The sequence below is a fragment of the Seriola aureovittata genome, chromosome 12 (assembly GCF_021018895.1).
Source record: "Seriola aureovittata isolate HTS-2021-v1 ecotype China chromosome 12, ASM2101889v1, whole genome shotgun sequence".
Classification (NCBI taxonomy): domain Eukaryota; kingdom Metazoa; phylum Chordata; class Actinopteri; order Carangiformes; family Carangidae; genus Seriola; species Seriola aureovittata.
The window spans coordinates 10,503,269-10,523,256 of NC_079375.1; the positions used below are offsets into that span (position 1 = coordinate 10,503,269).

Below are 19,988 nucleotides of genomic sequence, written 5' to 3' on the forward strand. Positions count from 1 at the left end.
AGTACATAAATGGTTTCTAAAAATAGTCTGAGGATGTGACTCTGGAGTTTGGCAGCAGAATGATTCTTGGTAAAGGGATAAATAAAGATTTCCGAGAGCTTTCTGTAGTAAGGAGAACTATGTTACTATTCACAGAGGGGAAGGGATTGTAAAAGAGCCACGAGGACACAGGAGCTGCTTCCAGAACTGAGTGGGAGGACAGGAAAAGAGAGGAGACACTTCAGGTCATTAACATATACATTACACAAAGTTGTTGGTCGGCCAGGTATCTCAGAGCAGAACTCGAGCTTGTCGACTTCAAACTATTTCATACTGTGAAACTGAACTAAACTTAATAGGAATTAAAGCAGTACTCATATACGGGTATATGAGACTGGATTGAAAGAACAGTCATATGAAAACATTCATTCGTGGATGCTAATGTCAAACCTAATGTTTAGATACATTTCACAGCGGAGGTTTTGTAATAGCAGGTAAAGCACAGGTGTAATTAATAATACTAACAAAGGCCCTGCAGCCCTACACAGGTGTTTTCACTTTGTCTGATTAGACCACTGCATTAAAGTCATATCATTAAACCTTAGCTACAATCAGCCGAGTTGGAAAAACCATTCACGTCAGACTCAGACTTGTAATTCTGAGTCAGAGATATCAGGAATTTCTGATAGCTATTGACGATATCGCCCACTTTGTGAAAAAAAACTACAGACTTGTCAGCAAACTCTTAGCAGAGTGGCTGCAAATGCATCATTGTTGTCAGTTAAATTGAGATAATATTCAGAAATACAATCCATTCAGCTAATTTGAAATTTAGGCTGTTTATCTGGTGTAGCTATAAGGTTGGCACTAGGGTTAATCAACCAGGGGATAATGTGTGATCACTCCCAAGGCAGAATAACATGGGTATTTTTCCTGCTCTTTTGTCTGCTGACATTGTGTGATGAAGCTTTAAATCGATTTTTCGGTGGAGTTATGCTGGTAATCAAACATTTAGGGTTAACAAGGGTCAAAAGCTGTATGGTAGTATCAGCAGAATGTTTGGCATCCACGCTTGGAGATGTCCATCCACATCTAATGAGCGCTTATTTATGTTTAAGTAAGTATTTTGAAATGAGGGGAGAGAGAGAGATGGACATTGACATGCAGCTGGCCAGATGCAAAAAGGGAATGTTGCTGTTCAAGGTCAGTGCCTGAAACCCCTATAGGTTGCGCCTTTGTTTCTTTTGAATATTTTAGCTTAGTCTTTATGAGATAGCATGCAGTGGAGAGCTGACAGAAAATGACTAGGGTCAAATAAAGGGGGATGACATATGTACCCAGCCAGACTCAATTTAGGGTTGTTGTGATTAAATGGTCAGTGTCTTGGAATTCCAGGCCACCAAGATGCTCTCACCCATGATTATTTTAGAACTGCGACTGAAATCACACAACTTTAATGTACCATCTCATCTGTCACATTGATGATTGTTCACAGAATATTATATATTATATATTCAGTATTTATCGTGCAAGTGAACAGGCAGTCAGTTCATTCTTTATCTTATTTACGTACTTGTGTGCAAAGCTACAAAAATGTCCTTGGCTTTAAAACTTAAGAGTTGTGTTTACATCTAACCGACGGTGGCATCAGTCTGCATGGAGAATTGTCGCCTGGAGTTATGCTGATAATGTGATGTTAGAATAAAAAACAAAAGAGCAGATGACTGCGTAACTTGGTTACAAGGATTACAACATTGATAGTGCTTTAATAAATTGAACCTGACCTTTACAGTACAAAGAGCAACTTGATCATCACACCTGAGGGAAACAGAGAGAAATTCATTACAGAACAATAATGTCAGCAGGAAATAAAAATCTAATAGAGCGAAGATGATGTTTCCAATATTCTGTCGCCACTTTTGTTGCTGGCTGTGATTGGACAACACATCTTCACCTTCAAAATGCTCACAGATGCCATGCATGATCTCTCGAGGTGTTGACGTGGTGTCTGCACTTCCTCCTCAGTGCTTCTCTGCATGTTGAGCTCCTCTGATTGAATCTGTTGTTAATTCTATCTTCCTCAAAGCATCACAATGATCTGAATCCCCTTAATCACACATTGAAAAGACTTTTTTTCATCTTGTCGCCCAGCTCTGTCGTCACTATTCTCCCGTGTGACCTTGTGTGTTCACAATCCCTCCTCCACACGGCTTTGTGCTCTGAGAGGGAAAAGTCTGTGTGCTCATCAAATCACAACGCCATAAAGTATCATTCGTTGCTTGCGTGTGTATGTATCAATCTCACATGGCTATTTGTGGGTCTGTGTTGCGTAACATAAACGCAAGGGAAGGTGTTAAATGAAGTGTTGTGGAGAAAGTCACATGTTTATATCTCTGGGGGGAATAAAGATGTGTGGATGCTCAGGGCACAACCCAGTTAAGCACAACCAGAAAGTATTTCATCTGGACAGGGAAGCAATCTATTCTTTGCCCTCTTTTTGATGAGATAACAGAACAGATGAATGCCTAGTCCCTAAACGTATCCATTTCTAGTATCATAGAACAGTACCAGGTCTGTGCAGACAGTGTAAGAACAGTTCTCCACTGAGTCTCGTATTACTGATGCTCACGTTTTGCCACACTTCTTATTATAATGCGCGACTGGTGAGATTGATTTCCATGGCATCAGAGAACATCTTGACTGACAATGTGACCCAGACAGGCAACAGCACAAATGTGTTGGTGTAAATTAAGTAGATAACTACATAAGAATAGGCAGCTATCGAGTCCAGAGTGCCATCTGGTGTTTATATAAAGCAAGACATGATGTGCACCTAAAAATAAAGTGTTGATAATATAATATAGTAGATTACATTGAAAGATATGTGTGAATGTATATCTTATTACCTCTAGCTCGATTCTGTATCAAACAGCAATTACTCTTGTATGGTATAATACTCATGCAAGCATGTAAAATACTTGGAGTCATATTAAAAAGATCATATATTGACAATATGGCCATGACTTGAAACGAATTATAGGAAAATTGATTAAGTCAGGTGGTATTTTTTTTCATATGCATGGAGAATATCATGTTAGTGCTGTAGTTCCAGCTAACCTTCAGATGGCAGTGTTGTACTCTACATCATTACTGGTTGCAGGCCTGTACTGTAGATGAAGTCACACAAGAGCCTAGAAATCATCTGTGAAATACAATGGAGCCGCATGCATAGTATATGGAATGCCAGGGGAAATGGAAAACTATGATTTGATTTGTTATGTTATTTAATAGAGAAAATATAGATAGATATTGTTGCATGGGGAGACATAATGCAGCAGATGTCATTTATATAGGATGTCTAAGTGAATGGGCTTTGCTGCTACCCATACTTGCTTAATCTTATAAATTCAGGTTAAAACAACAATAATAAAACCAACTGAGGGGAAACAGATTGTGCTAATGTGTATGTACTGACATATGTTGAGAGTTTGTGTGTGAGTGAGTATAAGTGTGTATGTGACAAGTGGATTCAAATCCATTCATTGTTCACTTCTTGATGGACCATATCTAAATAAAAGACTAAACTTCCTAAATGTTAAAACCCTGGCTGTAAAAGTCATAGTATCCTTCAGCAAGTGGAGTTGAGAGCAGAGCTGCAGCCTGTGAGCTGCTGCTGTTTCAGCACCATAGACAGCGACTTCATGGGAAAGGCTCACTGATGGCGCAGGTGTTTCTGGTAATATTTCTGCATATCCTTTGAAATATTTTTCAGTTTTGTAAATAGCTGTAATGTGACAAGAGCTCGAGTGAATTGTATGAGTGTTTTTTTCTGCCTGAAGCGTTAGTTTTCCTGCTTTCATTTTAGTGTGTTTCCCTCTTTTTTAAACCCAAATGGTCATGCAGACACCCTCGCGTGAATAGTCCCTTTCTACCGTGTCTCACGTACAAGGCAGGAGCGGACAGTGCACAGTAAACCTGTGCCATACTGTCGGGGTTTACACTCCTCACTGAGCTACTACGAGTTGGAGAGAAGACGCATGCGTACTGACTTGAAGCAGCCGGTCGGAAAAAAAGCCTTATGTGCCATCGGATGTAATCAAGGCAAAGATTTACCTCTTCTCGCTGTGCATACATGGTGAAATTGTAAGTACTGGTAGCAAACCGATGTGTCGTTGCACGGATGTTTGGTGAGCGGAGCGTTTGAGGCCGTTTTCCCGGCGTTTTAAATGGCATGTCACTATCTTGCTGTACAGTGGGCTTTTAACAGATCTAGGCAGTGTCTTTTCGGTGGTTGTCCAGGGCGATGAAGCTCTATGGTTCTTCATGGTGGCACTTTCCATTGATGTGATGTGCGGGTTGCTAATGCAATAGTCTCTGCTGTTAAATCGCTCAGAAAGCATCACGTCCCCCGTGTTGTTCACGTTTTGTACTGCTGTGAGATTGAAGGAGCATTGTGGTTTATTTGTTGTTATCACGATTTATCCTTTGAATGGATACGACCACCCCACCCCCCATTTCATCGTCTATAGCTGTTGAGTCAAGCCATAGCGTACTGCAATTGTGTCAGCTTTGAACTACCCGACGCGTAAAATATGCCATTTGGCACAACGCACGAAATCTGCAGCCGAAGCAAGCTCCGAATCTGAGGGAAACCGCGCGCGGATCCATTTTAGAAATGACCAAATGGTATTGTATTCACTGAAAGGCTGTGATAGAGCGATGCTGCGGTTATAGATTTGCAAGCTGCGCCTTCAGCCCTCCCCTCCCCTCCCATGTACCAAATCTTCTGACATTTTTTTTTTCAAAGCATCGTTTTCTTGTGTCAGGTAGTAGCCGGATGATGCCGTGAGTTGGAAGCGGCAGCTTTGTTACATAAATGATCTGACAGGATTTGGCAGTGTCTGACCTGGTGATGACACATTTGTTAAAATCAGACAAGAAGTCATTCTGTGAGCATAGCCTGTAGTTGGTCTATAGGCCTACAAACATTCATGGGGATTCTGTTGAATACGCTAGAGAACTGAAGTCACAATTATACCACAGTAATTTCTCATGAGCATGATGAATGTAGCCTAAAGGTGTAAGACAGTTGACAAGTACAAATTCTAAAAATACAATATTTACATTATTTTCCAGTGAATTTAATTTATTGCTCCACTTGGGCCCAGTGAGCTTTACAGATCATTTAATGCACTGCTGTTACACTTTCATAAATGGGATATTTCTAATTTTGGAAAATGGATATTGAACCCATGGTCACATGCAGTTAGACTATGTAAGGGATCATACAGCCAGTTTGAGATTAGAGGGAGTGAAATGTGATTTGCGGGTGCATGTTTGGCAGCAGGAAAAACTAAATCAGAGTTCTGAATTTGAATTTTTCTTCCATGCTTTTCCCCTGAATAGAGCGAACAGCATTCCTTTACAGTGTGGCCTCTGGGCATGCCAGCACATGCTCCGGACAGAGAGCACCAGTGGTACTTTACTTCCTGTACATAAAACAAACAGATAGGTGTAAACTGATGAGAGCAATTGAAATGAATTTAACCAATCTTTATCACGATTAATGTGATCAAGAAACAGATGCACTGTCAGGATTTCACACTGCCATCCCCTCTGCTCAGGCTGATTACAGTACACCCGGCGCTGGCCTTGCCGTCTCTACTTCACTTGCACTGATTTATATCCTACAAATGCAGCTAAATAGATTTTCTTACAACAAGACAAAATCTCAGCTAACTATTCCTGACACCTAAACACTGAACTCAGTGCCTCCCTCTCCTCTCTCCTAGCCCATGGGATCAGAGCGGATGGAGATGCGAAAGAGGCAGATGTCGGTGCAGCAGGAGTCGGCAGTGGGGGGAACTGCACCGGCCCAGCAGGGCCAGCCGGGCCAGGCCAACCCACGGGGCTCAAATGCATGTTGCTTCTGCTGGTGCTGCTGCTGTAGCTGTTCCTGGTAGGTCTTCCCCACCCGAGAACTCACTCATTGTGGCCCAGCATGGCTGACATTATTGCAACACAGGGCAGCACAGCCTGAGCTACTGTGTCTCAACAGCAGGCTCCAGCTTGTGTCTTATGCTCTTGATATTTTTGCATGTGGTCTGTAGGCATTTGTCTTACAGAAGCTTTATTACAATGTAAAACATGCTTAAACAACAGTTTGTTATCTGCTGTGAATGTGAGCGCTGGGAATATCTGCTGTTCATTAAGCTTGTGGTGGCTCTTAGATACTGGCAACAGCTGCACAACATGTAGTGAATATATATCCCTATCTATCTATCTATCTATCTATCTATCTATCTATCTATCTATCTATCTATATATATATATATATATATATATATATATTTATAAATATTAGATAGATTAGATGGATAAGATAATGTTTCATTAATAAAAAAATAAATAATCTGCAATTTCTTTTCTCAATTACTAGCCTAATCATGAAATGTAAGAAAAGAGACCCTAAGGTGATGTCCACAAATTACTTTTTTCCATTCCAGTTTCTCAGAGCCAAAAATTACATCTTCAAATGTCTTGTTTTGTCTGACCAGCTGTCTGAACCCCAAAGATATTCAGTTTAATATGATATAAAACAGAGAAAAGAAAGACATCTTTGTATTTGAAAGGCTGAAAACAGCAATTTTTGCTTAAATATTACTTCAAAATGAATCGATTATGAAAGTAGTTATTTTTCAGTCGATCAACTAATCGATTAATCAACTAACTGATGCAGCAGTTTACTATCATAGAAGGAAAGCTAGCAAAGAGTCACATTTGACAAGCAGTGAAATTCTGATAATTTTGCTTAAAAGATGACTGTGACAATTCATTGATTATCAAAGTAGTTTCTGATTCATTTTCTGTCAATCAACTAATCGATTAATTCAGCTTAATTAATTTTAATTAATTCATATCAGCTCTACATTGGAAAGAATGACTAAGACTGCTGGGATAAATAGCAGTTACTCTGTTTACAAAGGTGATTTTATGTCCAAATGTTAAGATTGTATGTTCAACATATATAGCCTGCTATTACTTGCATATGACAATGTATGTGTTATTGCACAAAGTTTATGTTGCACTGTAATATAAATGATAGATATGTACAGTAAGTGATTAATATATAGGAATGAATTATTTCTCCTGAGAAGTTATAATTTGCAGTTTGTAATCGGTTGAAGTGTAGCATCAAATATGTATACTTGCTGTAAAAATGAAAGAAAATGAAATTTCAGCCATAGTGGTTGCGATAGTTTTTTTCTTTGGTGTGTTTTCATGTCTGTCTCATCATTAGGAACGAAGACCGGGATGATAGGAACCGAAAGGCATCTTATGACGTCAAGGAAGGGACCTCAGACTGTGAAGACTGGTCAGTTAAATTCACTGCACAAAAAAGCCTCATCTGTTAAGTCTTTTTTTTTCTCTAAATGTTGAAGTCACTCTCTCCCATGTTGTCAATGCTCTCTGCAGTCCTAAGCCCACTTTGGAGGAGGTGCGCTCCTGGGGGCAATCGTTTGACAAGCTGATGTGTTGCCCAGCGGGGAGGAACTCCTTCAGACAGTTTCTTCGCACTGAGTTCAGCGAGGAGAACATGCTCTTCTGGTTAGCCTGCGAGGAGTTCTGCAATGAGACCAATAAGACTACGATAGAGGAAAGGGCCCGGGTCATCTATGAGGACTACATCTCCATTCTCTCGCCGAAAGAGGTTTGACAGCCCAGTTTCATTATTATGTTGGAACTGTGTTGATTTCAAGGGTGAAACTTCATGATGTCTGACAAATGTCCATCTCATTCTCCCTGACTTTAAAGGAATAGTTTAACATTTAAGGAAATATGCATAATCACTTCCAAAGTAATGAGGCTACAGTGACTAGCTTGTCAGCTTAGCTTAGCATAAAGATGGAAAGCTGGGGGAAACAGCTAGCCTGGCTCAGTTAAAAGGGTGACAAAATTTCCCTAGCAACTCCTCAAAAGCTCCTTAATTAACATGTTATATCTAGTTTGTTTAAAAAGTGTAAAAATGATTTAGTCAAGAAATATAAAGAAACTGAAACCCCCCAGTTAAATAGTGAATTGCCCCATAAGCTTTATATCTAACCAGGCTAGCTGTTTCCTCTATTTCCCAATCTTTTTGCTAAGCTAAGGTAATCGGCTACTCGGAATAGCTTCACATTCACAAGAGATCACAAGAGACTTTGTCTCCTAGAAAGTGCACATGTTGTTGTTCCTAAAGTTTTAATCTGTTGACTCCCAGGTGAGCCTTGACTCCCGTGTGCGTGAAGCGATCAACAGGAACATGCTGGAGCCCAACTCGCACACGTTTGACGATGCCCAGCTGCAGATCTACACACTAATGCAAAGAGACTCGTATCCCCGCTACATGAACTCCCCAGCCTACAAAAACCTGCTCAACACTCTGTCAGAGCAGTCCCCCGAATCTTAGGGTGGTGATGACCTGTGATCTTTTAACTCTCTTTATTCCCCCCCCCCCTCCCCCCAACTCTTACCCCCTTTTTTAAAATTTACTTTGTATGTGCAGTGTAGGATTACATGAACCGGGCTTCGGGCCTGGCCCCTCCCAGGGATCTCAGCTCTATTGTGATCTGCACCTGACCGAAGACACTCAGGTCTCAAAATCTCCCGAGGGCTTGACATCACAAGTACTGCTACAGATCAACATAGCAAAACACTCCAAAGGAATATAAATACATTTTGTTTCTGATTTCTTTTTTTTCTTTTGATAGAAATCTATTTTATTTGTGTTCAGAGTTTTTTATGGTCTGTTGTTTTTTGTATGATTGTTTGGGGGGGAAATGATTCCTACTGTAGACTATATATTTATGAGTTTGTAAATAGTAAAAATGAAATTGTGGGTATTTTATGTGAAAACGCCTGGTTCTATTTACTGCGTATGAAAATCAAAGCTCAAGTCAAAGGCTACATGTTAGCTCTACTTGCAGGCAGCTTTGTGGGGTACTGTATGATTTCACTTTATTTTCACCCTGTTTTGTTACCTAACCTCACACTTTGTTACCTGTGACAACGACTTGGCAACTCCAGTTCATGTAGAACCTGTGTGTAATTGAAGCTACTGTAAGTGTAAAGTAACAAAGTGACAGTAGCTCTTGTCACAGTGTGCAATTTGTTTCCTTTTGAAACTCAAATCAATTATGAAAGTGTATTTTAACTTTCTTTACTCAATCTTAACCACAGAAGATTGCCTATTTAAAACACTATTTAAGACATTTTTTTTTATATAAGTGCTACTCAATGCACACCTTAAAGGTTTAATATAGTTTCACCAGTGTGACATAAGAACCACAGTAATTATATTTACCAGATAAAGTATTTTTTATTTATTGATATCTATTGCCAATATAGAAGAACCAACAAGTATAAATTATATTTAAGTACTTCGGGGGAAGAAACTATACTGTTATGCCACTGTCAAAAAAATGTAGAAATTTGGGTAACACTACATTTTACAGGTCTTTAGTTTCCTAATAACTCTCTAGGAACTTTCCTTGAAAGAACTATGGGATTTGGTACTAAATATGGGGAGTAACATTTTAGGAAATATGCTTATATGCTTTTTTCCTGAGAATTAGCTGAGAAGATTGATACCACTCCCATGTTTTTTCAGTAAATATGAAGCCACAGCCAACAGCTGGTTAGCTTAGCTTAGCAAAGACTGGAAACAGAGGGAAACAGTTAGCCCAGCTCTGTCCAAAGGCAACAAAAGCCGCTTAGCACCTTCAAAGCTTGATAACTAGCACGTGATTTCTTGTTTGTTTAATCCGAACAAAAACCTAAGTGTGAAAAAAATTAGCTGTTTTTGTCAGGCAACCAGCAGACACTCCAGCAAATGCTCCCGGCCAAAAAATAGTCCAGCATATAATCCCTTTACACTAGTTATTAACCAGATTTGATTAATTGGAAGTTTACCAACTAAATTGTTTCTATTTTAGCAATAAATACGACTAAATTACATTTCCAGAAAACTTGTTGGAAATCGGTAAGAAATTACAGACCTGTAAAAAGCGTTACTCAAATTTATGAGACTGACATTATTCGACAGCAGGTTGAATCATCCTGGTAGATTTTAACTTAAGTCACAGTACGAAGAGCCCGTCTGCTGTGTGAAATTGACGTGATCGATTGGAACTGACACTGGGGTCAGGCCAGGTTAGCAGCAACACCAAAGCTACCATGTAAACTGTGTTCATACGTATATCGTGAGCGTTTCCATTGACTAAAATTGGAGTTGCCAAGTGTTAAAAATTTTTATGTATTCTGATAGTTTTAGTTGAATTACTTTGTTGCCTCACAAACATGTCACTCAAAGACAAGATCCTCACATGGGGAAGTGCCTTGACATTCAATTTTATGACATCTTTCTCATGGGCAACGGTTGTTTTCAGACCCTTGCCATAAGGGTGGTTACTGGAGCGCGAAGCCAGTTTACTGGAAATTGTCCCTCTCACTGGCCAAATTATCGCATGTGTTTTGTCTTGATTCCTTAGTCATGACTACATCAGTCCACTTTGGTAGCGCGGAGGATGATGAAAACACATGTCTTTATTTGCAGAGGACAAAGATCAATGGATAGGGCTGGTTGATCTGAACTTCTTGCCAACCTGTGTGCTTCACAGTGGGACTTGTACTTGTCTTAGAGTTAACTTTAACTTACTATGTGCAATTTGAGCTGATGGATACACCGCGCAGATCAACCTCAAAACACAATCTAAGCCAATGGTTTGGAGTGATGCCTATAAATGTTGTTTCTTCTTCTGTTTACTATATGAAATGTGTTATTTTGCGCTGAGTTTACTGAAGAATACATTTTTAAAAACAAATAATGTGAATGTTTACAGTATATGGTTTCGTTTTTTTTTTCTGCTACTCTCCAAGAAAATAATGACTTGTGGGCATTTTGATTAAGATAAAATAAAGCACAATAATTTTATCGACTCTGGACTGATTTAATCACTGAACCACAACACAGCTATAAAGTATTAAAACTTACCTGGGAAATTACTCAACTATTTTTTTCCTGATCTAAATTCAATTTCATTCATGTCCTGCTATCTATTGATAAGAAGCATTAAAGGATTTTTCAATTTAAAAAAAAAATGACTGATGAGAGTGAAATGCCTCTGTACCATGATGTCTGCAGTACAGGATGGTGGTGGATTTTCAATCAGACCGATCAGGTGAATCCAGTAGAAGAAAATCATCATTTAGTTTGAGTTGCTCAGGCGATGGGTTAATGGAATTAAATATGGTAGAGGAGGTACAACTTAATAGGAAGCTAAGGGCCATTGTTAAATAATTCACAAGACCTGCTGTGGGGCACTTATAACAGAACTTAGAAAAAATATGCTGCACATTTAAACTTCATGTTTATATCATTATAAATTATTCAATGGCATTTTGGCCACTGGGCTTTACTAAAGATCAGACTGGAGATTGTAAAAATTTATTGAAAAGTAGCAGTACAAGATATTTCAGAAAAACACTGGAAAATACATTGTCTATATGATGATGACAGCAGTGATTCCCACCTCTCTACATTAAGTCTATCACATTGGTACTTCAGGACCTTCGATAATTTCATGATAGTTGCTTATAACCATGATTCGACATGTTTCAGAAGTCTGCTAAAGTCTGCCCAAATTAGTCCATTAGGATTTGTGTTATTGGAGTTTTCCTTATTTGATATAATAATGCTGTCGGTCACTTGAGAACATTGAGGGTTACCGTACCATCAATACTTTTGTACATACTGGGCTTAAATAGGGTCATATCAAGAGAATATATTCAAAAGAAAAAACTGTTTGAATTTTGAAATCATTTTTACACATATATCAGTGGGGTCTCTCAGATGTGAAGCTAATGCCAATGAACCACAAGGGTTCAAATGAATTAATCTACATAAGCACAGGTTGCATACTGTACGTCTTTGGGTTTTGTGCAGTTCAAGCAAAGACTGATGCTCCCTTCTCGCACTGTTGCTTCGTATCATGGTAATAGTTTTTGCAACCTCATGAGAACCTCCACATTACAGGATGATGTTTGTTACAGGAGCTTTTGCCATCAAACAGTCTGATCAGGTGAATCCAGATAAAGAAATTATGTGTTTCATGAGATGGCTCAATGTGATTCGTGTCGTTTGAAGGAGGTACAACTTACTAATTAATAAGAAGCTGACCCTTGTTAGATAATAAACCATGTACTGAGGCACTTATCACCAGGAGTAGACTTGGAAATACATGTTGTACACACAATCTCCATAGCGAATTGAATTAGTAGATATTAAGTGAGGTTTTGGCCATGTAGCCTTCCTAAAATTCAATGATTAAACCCAGTTACTCTTGTGTCACTGGTCTGGGTTCAGTTTGTGTTGAGGTAAGGTAGCACAACAGCTCACGAGCACAGAGTGGTTGCACCTGGCAATTAAAAAAAAGAAAAGAAAAAAAGCCTCGAGGAAAGGAAAACAATTGTGCATCTTGCCTGGTTCAGCCACTGACATTATCCTTTCCCTAGACAGATTGATATGCATACATCTGCATTCACTTTGATGTGATGAATATTCCACCAATAACAAATGTATACTCCTCGACACACACACACGCGCACACACACACGCGCGCGCACACGCACACACACACATACACACACGTTTGTCCTTTCAGATCCTTGATTGCATTAGTATAATGTTAAAGATTCACACAGCCAGAGGAGACTGAAGGCACATCACACTGTAAGAGACTAATGAGAACTAATGAAAAGCACTTCTATTTAATCAAATGGATTACATTTTATTGGGAAATTAAATAAAACAATGCAATGTTGTGAGGGGAAAGCAAAACAACATCTTTCAAAGTGTTAAAACTACATATAAAAAATGCAGATAAAAGAGAATGAGACATAATTGATCGCATATATCTGACAGTGAGAAACAACTAATAACAATAGTAAAAGATTCTGGGAAGGGGGGGGCATTGGGGAACGGACAATGAGATCAATCTATGAACAGGATATTTACTCGAACGGTAACCGCAGTGGCATCTTTGTATGGCATGTTGTGCACCATTTACCACAAAATACAAAGCTCCAATCTGTTGCTGATAGACAGAAACTGGTCCAGGAATTTTGCTACTTGTCAGTGTCGTGGATGATGCCTGCAGATTCAGCAGAACTAGGAGAGAAACACACAAAAAAGCAAATTAATACCCAGATACTGTGAGTTGACTTTAAACACTGATGATCAAATAGCTGCAAAATAAAAACTTTCCACATCAACAAAGACTGACTTTTCTTTTTTTTTACTAAATACCTACAGTGAATAGCTGTAGTGTAATCTTTTAAGATGTATGTACTATCGAATTAATGCATCATTTATGGGGTGACTTATGAAATTGCACTGCTTGAATTTAAGGTATAAATTAAAACTCAAAGCATATCATTTACACTCTGATGATGCAGCCTGTCAGCCTCTGTCAACATCAATTTAAATATTTTGATTTATTCTAATGAGTAAGCAAGATATATGTGGGCGGTCTGCAAGTAACAATCATTTATCTATCAAATCATTTTATGAGATGGTGACAGACTGGTGACAAAATGCTAAGTTTGATGCCTCCAGCTAACCTCCAGACCAACATCCACAACCCAAAGATATTCAATTTACAAAGATATAAAACGGAACAAAGCGGTAAATGTTCACATTTGAGACCCTAGAACCAGAGAATGATTAATATTCTCTTGATGACTGATTGATAAATTGACTTATTGTGGCAAAGGCAATGTGCAGTATGTTGGACTCATGAGACAGGCAGAGGTAGGACTTAAAATGTAAGTGAGCGTGTGAACAGTCTGCATGGAGAGTGGACAAGAATCAGATTGGATTTAAAATATCTTCAGAAAGAAAGTAAAGTATTGATGCTGGAACATTGTGTGGAGATGCATACATCTCAAACGATAAAACACAAAAGTAGAAGTCTTGGCATAGTGGGAGCAGCTACATGATGCTCCCACACAAACAATGGTGTGTGTCAGTGCAGAGTTAGGTGATGGACTCCAAAATTGAGTCAACAAAGCAACGTTAACCAGCATACCTTCCATCTATTTCCACATTCATTGCAGAAGACAAACGTGGTCATTGGCTCATCAGCACTGCGTGTTTGAACCTGGAAATGACAAAAAAAAAAAAGAAAAGAAAGAAGCACAAACACTTTAGTGCAATATCATTCTGAACACGCAGTGCTGCTCAACAGCTGTCTAATCTGGATTATAATCATTGATAAACTAACCTAATCAAAGAATACAGGGCACCAATTTGCACATAACATGTTGAGCACAATAGCGTGACAATATTATATATGAATATATATAATAATGTAATAAATGAAATACATCCACCACATTTACTTTGCACAGATTTTTCAGAGTTGATTTTCACCATCAACCACAACATCCATAAGGCTTCTACTTCTACCATGATTAAAGCACAGGTGGCATTTTTTTGTTTTTTTGTTTACCTGCGTATAGGTGCAGCACTTCCCCTTGCACTTGCCACAAGTGAATAGATCAGTCTGAGTGCCTCCAGTTGTGGCCATCTGGTGGTCCCTGACAGCCTCTTTGGTCAAATTCTTCCTCATTTCCTTCAGCTCATCACTGGCCATTTCCTACAGAAGAATGCCAATAATGATGCCTTTAAGTGAACAGTATATAATCAAGTTAGAGACACATGGAGCTAAAAGACAAACTTTTCCAAGACAAACTGAAGAAAAAAAATGTCTGACAGCAGTCATCCAGTAAAATGTTAGAATATGGATATTACTGACTAAGTTCCATTTCTATGACTTTTAAGACTAAGCCATCTACAGCAACTCACCTCTGCTGTCATCTTTGCCATCCTCTCAGGGGTTACACTCCCACATAACACAGTCCTCCTTAAATTGGGGTTCTTCATATCCTTCAGATTTGAAATCCGGCTCCGCACACGGTTCTTGTATTTCATGTCTGTGTTCTTAAACTCTTGGAAGATGCGTGATGATAGGTCAAGGAATTCACTTTCAGCATTGTATTATTCATGTTTCATTATAGAAAAGTATAGCCTAAAACTACACTGATAAATACAGCTTTTAGATGTGTTAGTATTAAAACTTTTAGTGACTGATTAATTGATTACCTGAAAATCGATCAACAATTTTAATGACTGATAAAGTATTTAGGTTATTTATTAAGCAAAAATACCAAACATTCTTACATTTTCCATTCAATGTGAAGGATATATTCCTCGATCTGTGCTCCAAGTTCGTCACAATCAGCACCAATAGCAATATAATCATCTGTCAGAGAGTGGACAAACAAAATGTTAAATATTCTCTAAGTAAAGCTGATAGTGACCAACCACAAACACAGATATGATATGTTGAGAATTTATTGTACATTTGATAGGATTACCTCCAGTCTGCAGAGCATTGGCCAGCATCTCTCTGCACTTGAGCCTGATAGAATCGGAGGTGCCGGGGGCACGAGGAAAAGTGTTGATTAACGTGTTGGGTGTGACTTCAGTGGGCTCACTCTTGCTGCTGGAGTTACTGCTGGAGCTGCTATAGGAGAAATAAGAAAAGTTAAATCAGATACTGAAGCAAACCATAAAAATAGTATGTATATATATATATATAATATATATATATATATATATATATATATACACAGTATGTGTAGAAAATGCATTCCATAGCCGCATGCAATTGGAAAAATGACTTGTCTTGACAATCAGTACAAACAAAGATATCAAAAATATCAGAGCTTTTCTTGTTACCTTTCTTCTTTTGCCTCTGGGCTTCCCTCTGAGGGAGAAACAGGTGTCGTTTGCTCTTTCCTCTTCTCATCTGCAGGTTTCTCTCCACCTCCAGGCTCATCTAGAGCACAGGTGATAAAAAAAAACAAGCAAGCAAGAAAATCATACAAGTGCTAGCGAAACGAGCAAAGGCCAATATTAAAGTTAGTAAAATCAATACTTTTGTATGCCTGTCAGCCCGACAGCTCTGTATTAAGAAAAAATAGCCTCACAGCTTTCCATTAATAGTTTCTTGCAGTATTTTGTAGTGCTCTTCAGTGCTTCTTGATAATAACTGCTTGGAGAGAAGTCTCAATGAAGAACCTTTTACAAGATTATTTTCTGGAATTGCAGCCTCAATTAATGGTAGATAGTAGAAACTGATGGAGAACATTAGGGAGGGGAGGAAAGGCATGCAACAATGGGTTCCTTTGGTAGGAACTGAACCAGGTACACTGTGATAATATGGTATACATCTAAACCACTTAGCCAACAATAGTTCTACCCTCAGTGCAGAAATGCTATGGCAGAAAAATTGGGGTATAAAAATATGAGAGCCTCTCTTCAACTCCAGCATGAACAAAATATATTATAGATGCTTTAATCATGGTAGAAGTATATATTTGGAAAACATCATGATACGATATTATGCCAATATTACACAATGACTAGCAACCCTTCCTTAAAACTCGGATATTCTTTGGCTGACGTTTGTCTCCATACTGAAACTGATGGCTGCTGTTTGTTTGTTTGTGCTGCTTAAGATCTCACTTGCTCACATCTCTGTGGGTTGAGAATAGGTGTCAGCAATTTAAAAAATTCCAACTGGATAGTTTTGACAGCTGGTGTCCCCAGAGTACAATGTGTTACAATAAGCAAATGATCAAACTTAGTTTGAGTTCCACCGTTCAGCTACAAAAAGATGTCTGGATTGGCTCTGATACAATCATGCAAAACAGCTTGGGACATCAAATATATAATTTTCAGAAAAAATACATACAACAAAACAAATTTACACACATTTAAGTTTTCAGAGACTGGAAATGTGAAATTTACCCAAAAGCTTCTTCCATGATTTGATCAAGGACTTGGCTAGAGATGTCACCTCCTCGTCTGTGCTCTGCTTGCGGATGGCGTTAACGGACATCCCAATTCTGGTAGACTGTGGAAAGACATTGAGTCAGAGTTCCAGGGTTTGAGCGTTGCATGTGTCGACGAGTACCCTTGATAACAAATGAGCAAAGATACCTGAAGCAGCTCCAGAGTCATGGGGACACTGCGTAGCTCCTTCAGTAGGTCCAAAGCCCCAGCCTGCAGAGGGGAGGACAGGGAGGGATGTTTAGATACATTTTGACCCATCTCACACCGGACCTTTAAGTACCAACAAGGTCAAATCACACAAATACTGGTTTCTTCTAAATCTTGGGGTTATTCTACAGGAGTTACATTTGAGTTATTCACAGGAATATTTCAGATGTGAGAGAGTCGGATGATATTGACTGTTAACTTGTTAGAATTCTTTGAATACAGGAAAAAAAAGTTATATAGTTTACATGCATGGCAAACATTAACATGTAGAGGTAAACCAATTACCAGTCGGTTAGTCTGTTTATTCAACTAACAGATATTGTATCTGCAGCAATTTTGATAACTGATTAATCACTTAATCAAAAAATGTAATTGTTTTAAATTGTCAAATATGATTATTCGCTTGTGTATGTATATATATATATATATATATATACACACATATATATGTGTATATATACATATATAAACTCAGTAACTTTCGGTTTTGACCTGCCTGTCAGACATGCTAAGACATTTAAATATGTCACTTTGGGCTTTATGAACTGTAGACGCCACTTTTCATTATGTTCTGCCATTTATGAAAACAAACGGCTAATCTAGAAAATAATCGGCAGATGAAATTATAACGAATATAATCGTTAGCTAAAGCGCCATTAATGTTATTACATTAGTTTACCTGTGGTACAGTTAAAATCCAACCTCGTTAACGCACTAGCTGCTTAGCCGCTTGCAAAATCCCAAACACAACTTAATCCGAAAAGAAAATGGAATAATTTTAGTTTAAAATGTGATATCTAGTAACTTAATTTCAGTTATCTTAAAATGACCGCATCCAACAAAGCTAGCAAGCACTAGTCGGCTGCTATGTGGCTAACTGCTAGCAACACAGAGCTGCCGTTGACATAAACAGACTTGAAAGCTAGCTGTTTGCCGTTAGCCTTACTCATAACTACAGGTATGCTGCCGGTGGCACTTATTGTTTCAGGTAAGCGTGTAGTTAACAGTCGGAAAAAATACTATAGTGAAATGACGCACTGTTGCAGAACTGGCTAGAGGGTCAATTAGCTATAAAGTCGGCAGCTAACCGCATCACAGCCCATTAGCGCCTACGTTAGCCTCACAACGGCTGAGCAGGTAAACATTCTTCTCAGACGTCTCACCCCGTTTTTTTTCTGCGCCATTTTATCCATCTTCTTCGCAATTCTGATGATGTCCTCTTCCTCCTTTTTGCCCATGTTGACTGATCTAACGGTATCCAAAAACTTGGAATTAGTGGGGAAAGACAGTTGGCGACAAAGACCACGCCACTGAAGAGAAAGCGGCGGAGGCGTCTACTAGGCGGACCGGGACCGCACAGAGACCCGCCGCTGTGTAGCAGACCTGGACAGTTGATGCACGATGGATTCAGGAGGCGTTAATCGAGACGGAACCCAAGATTCCTCTGGAAGCTGTCAGAGCAGTAAGAGCTCGTCACTCAGCGCTGTAATCAGAAATGGGGATGCATTTTTTTCATAAACATCTTGATATACATGTTTTTTCAACTTCTGAAAAAAAAAATCTGCCCTCCTGTTACCGAAACAAAGCCTGCATTTTGGCAATATCGCTACCTATCGTTAGATAGCGCCAAAGTGCCACTTGCATCTCTGCTCGGGGTCAACAATGGACAATGTTTCTAGAAAACCTTTAAAACCATTCAACTTCACAAATAAATAGGCTACATTTGCGTCTCCTCGTGTTTCCCCATTAACAGTTGACCTTGGAAAGTTTTAGTGGTTATGGTCCACAAATTAAACGATTTGTTGATTGATATGTAAAGCCACCGACTGATCATAATCGATTGATCGTTTAACTCATTTTTAAGGCTAATATACAAAAATATTCACTGATCCCCATTTCTCCGATGTGATCGTTTGTTTTAATGGTATGGTATTCTTTACCACCCACTCTCACCTGTAGAGCTGAAATGATTAGTCAATTAATCCATTAGCCTAATTGATTGACAAATTAATCAGCAACTATTCTGATAACCAATTAATTATTTCAGTAAATTTTTTTAAGCAAAAATGAAAAAAAGTCACTGATTTCAGCCTCTCAAATGTGAATATTTGCTGGACCTCTTAGTAAACTTAATTTCTTTTTGTTTTTTTTTGGACTGTTCTTCGAACAAAACTAGCAATCTGAAGACAGAAGGGCCCTGGGAAATTGTGATGGTCTGAAAAATAATGAGAATGAGATGATGATTGTCACAACCACAACTGCTCTAGAACACTTACCTCAGTGATTCCCAACCTGGTGGTCTAGACCCCCTAAAAGAGTGACAAGATACATCTGCGGGATCACAATTAGAATTCAGCAATAATGAACAGAATACAGAAACTAAAAAAATGTCAATGTCACTCAAAATTAATATATTTTTTCAGACATTCTTCCTTGTTTTTGCTGGAACATTCATAGTGTCAGTACTGGTTTGGGACTGATACATGTGTAAAAAGATTAGTTTTGCTATTAATGTATTATTCATTGTGAATATTATGAATAACTTGAACTCTGGCTTTTGATGAAGGCATGGCTGTGGTGCAGATCAAACCTGTGACCTTTGTGTAACAGGATCTAGGGCATGATGATGGTACACTGTTGATCTCATACTGCATTTCTGTGGCACTGATTGACTCACTAATTTGGATCTTGCTAATCCAAACAGATCAGCATGTGACATTACCACCTAGTGACTGAAGGTTAGGCAATCACTGAAAATGACTTGAATTATTTAACAGAGAAAAGCATGTACTATGTTGTTAATTGCACTACATTAAATATGTACAGGTAATCAAGTACTCCA

At 38.7% G+C, this 19,988-nt stretch overlaps 2 protein-coding genes across 5 annotated transcripts in view; one reads left to right on the plus strand and one right to left on the minus strand.

Moving 5' to 3' along the window:
- The window catches only part of rgs20 (regulator of G protein signaling 20), a 13,785-nt gene extending 2,830 nt beyond the window's left edge, over positions 1-10,955 (plus strand). The window contains exons 1-5 of one of the 3 annotated variants that reach the window (XM_056391716.1): positions 3,683-3,715; positions 5,772-5,938; positions 7,280-7,354; positions 7,456-7,690; positions 8,240-10,955. In XM_056391716.1, coding sequence (XP_056247691.1) covers positions 3,698-3,715; positions 5,772-5,938; positions 7,280-7,354; positions 7,456-7,690; positions 8,240-8,428 — 684 coding nt within the window. In that variant the 5' untranslated portion in view covers positions 3,683-3,697 and the 3' untranslated portion in view covers positions 8,429-10,955. Of the gene's footprint in view, positions 1-3,682; positions 3,716-3,962; positions 4,123-5,771; positions 5,939-7,279; positions 7,355-7,455; positions 7,691-8,239 lie in introns of those variants that run through there. The other 2 variants (XM_056391717.1, XM_056391715.1) reach the window with 2 other exon arrangements.
- A 493-nt stretch (positions 10,956-11,448) lies between these two features.
- Positions 11,449-18,524, minus strand: tcea1 (transcription elongation factor A (SII), 1). 2 transcript variants are annotated; one of them, XM_056392420.1, is made up of 10 exons: positions 18,310-18,524; positions 17,087-17,149; positions 16,895-17,000; positions 15,821-15,920; positions 15,457-15,602; positions 15,285-15,341; positions 14,885-15,039; positions 14,529-14,675; positions 14,106-14,177; positions 11,449-13,186 (listed from the first exon to the last, which is right to left on the minus strand). In XM_056392420.1, exons 1-10 carry the CDS (start codon positions 18,382-18,384, stop codon positions 13,178-13,180), a joined length of 930 nt encoding a protein of 309 aa, XP_056248395.1. In that variant the 5' UTR covers positions 18,385-18,524; the 3' UTR covers positions 11,449-13,177. The 2 variants fall into 2 exon arrangements, with proteins under 2 accessions (XP_056248395.1, XP_056248394.1); XM_056392419.1 differs by having other exon boundaries at positions 15,457-15,605; positions 18,310-18,521.
- Between the last annotated feature and the right edge of the window lie 1,464 nt (positions 18,525-19,988).

What these genes read in the sequence shown, in the direction of transcription:
- tcea1 (XM_056392419.1), bottom strand. Translation starts at nt 18,384, where the DNA reads ATGGGCAAAAAGGAGGAAGAGGACATCATCAGAATTGCGAAGAAGATG. An exon ending in TGGAGCACAGATCGAGGAAT is followed by an intron (nt 15,040 to 15,284) that starts ATATCCTTCACA and finishes ACCTATCATCAC; the next exon opens with GCATCTTCCAAGAGTTTAAG. An exon ending in AGTGCTGCACCTATACGCAG is followed by an intron (nt 14,178 to 14,528) that starts GTAAACAAAAAA and finishes TGTCATTTCCAG; the next exon opens with GTTCAAACACGCAGTGCTGA.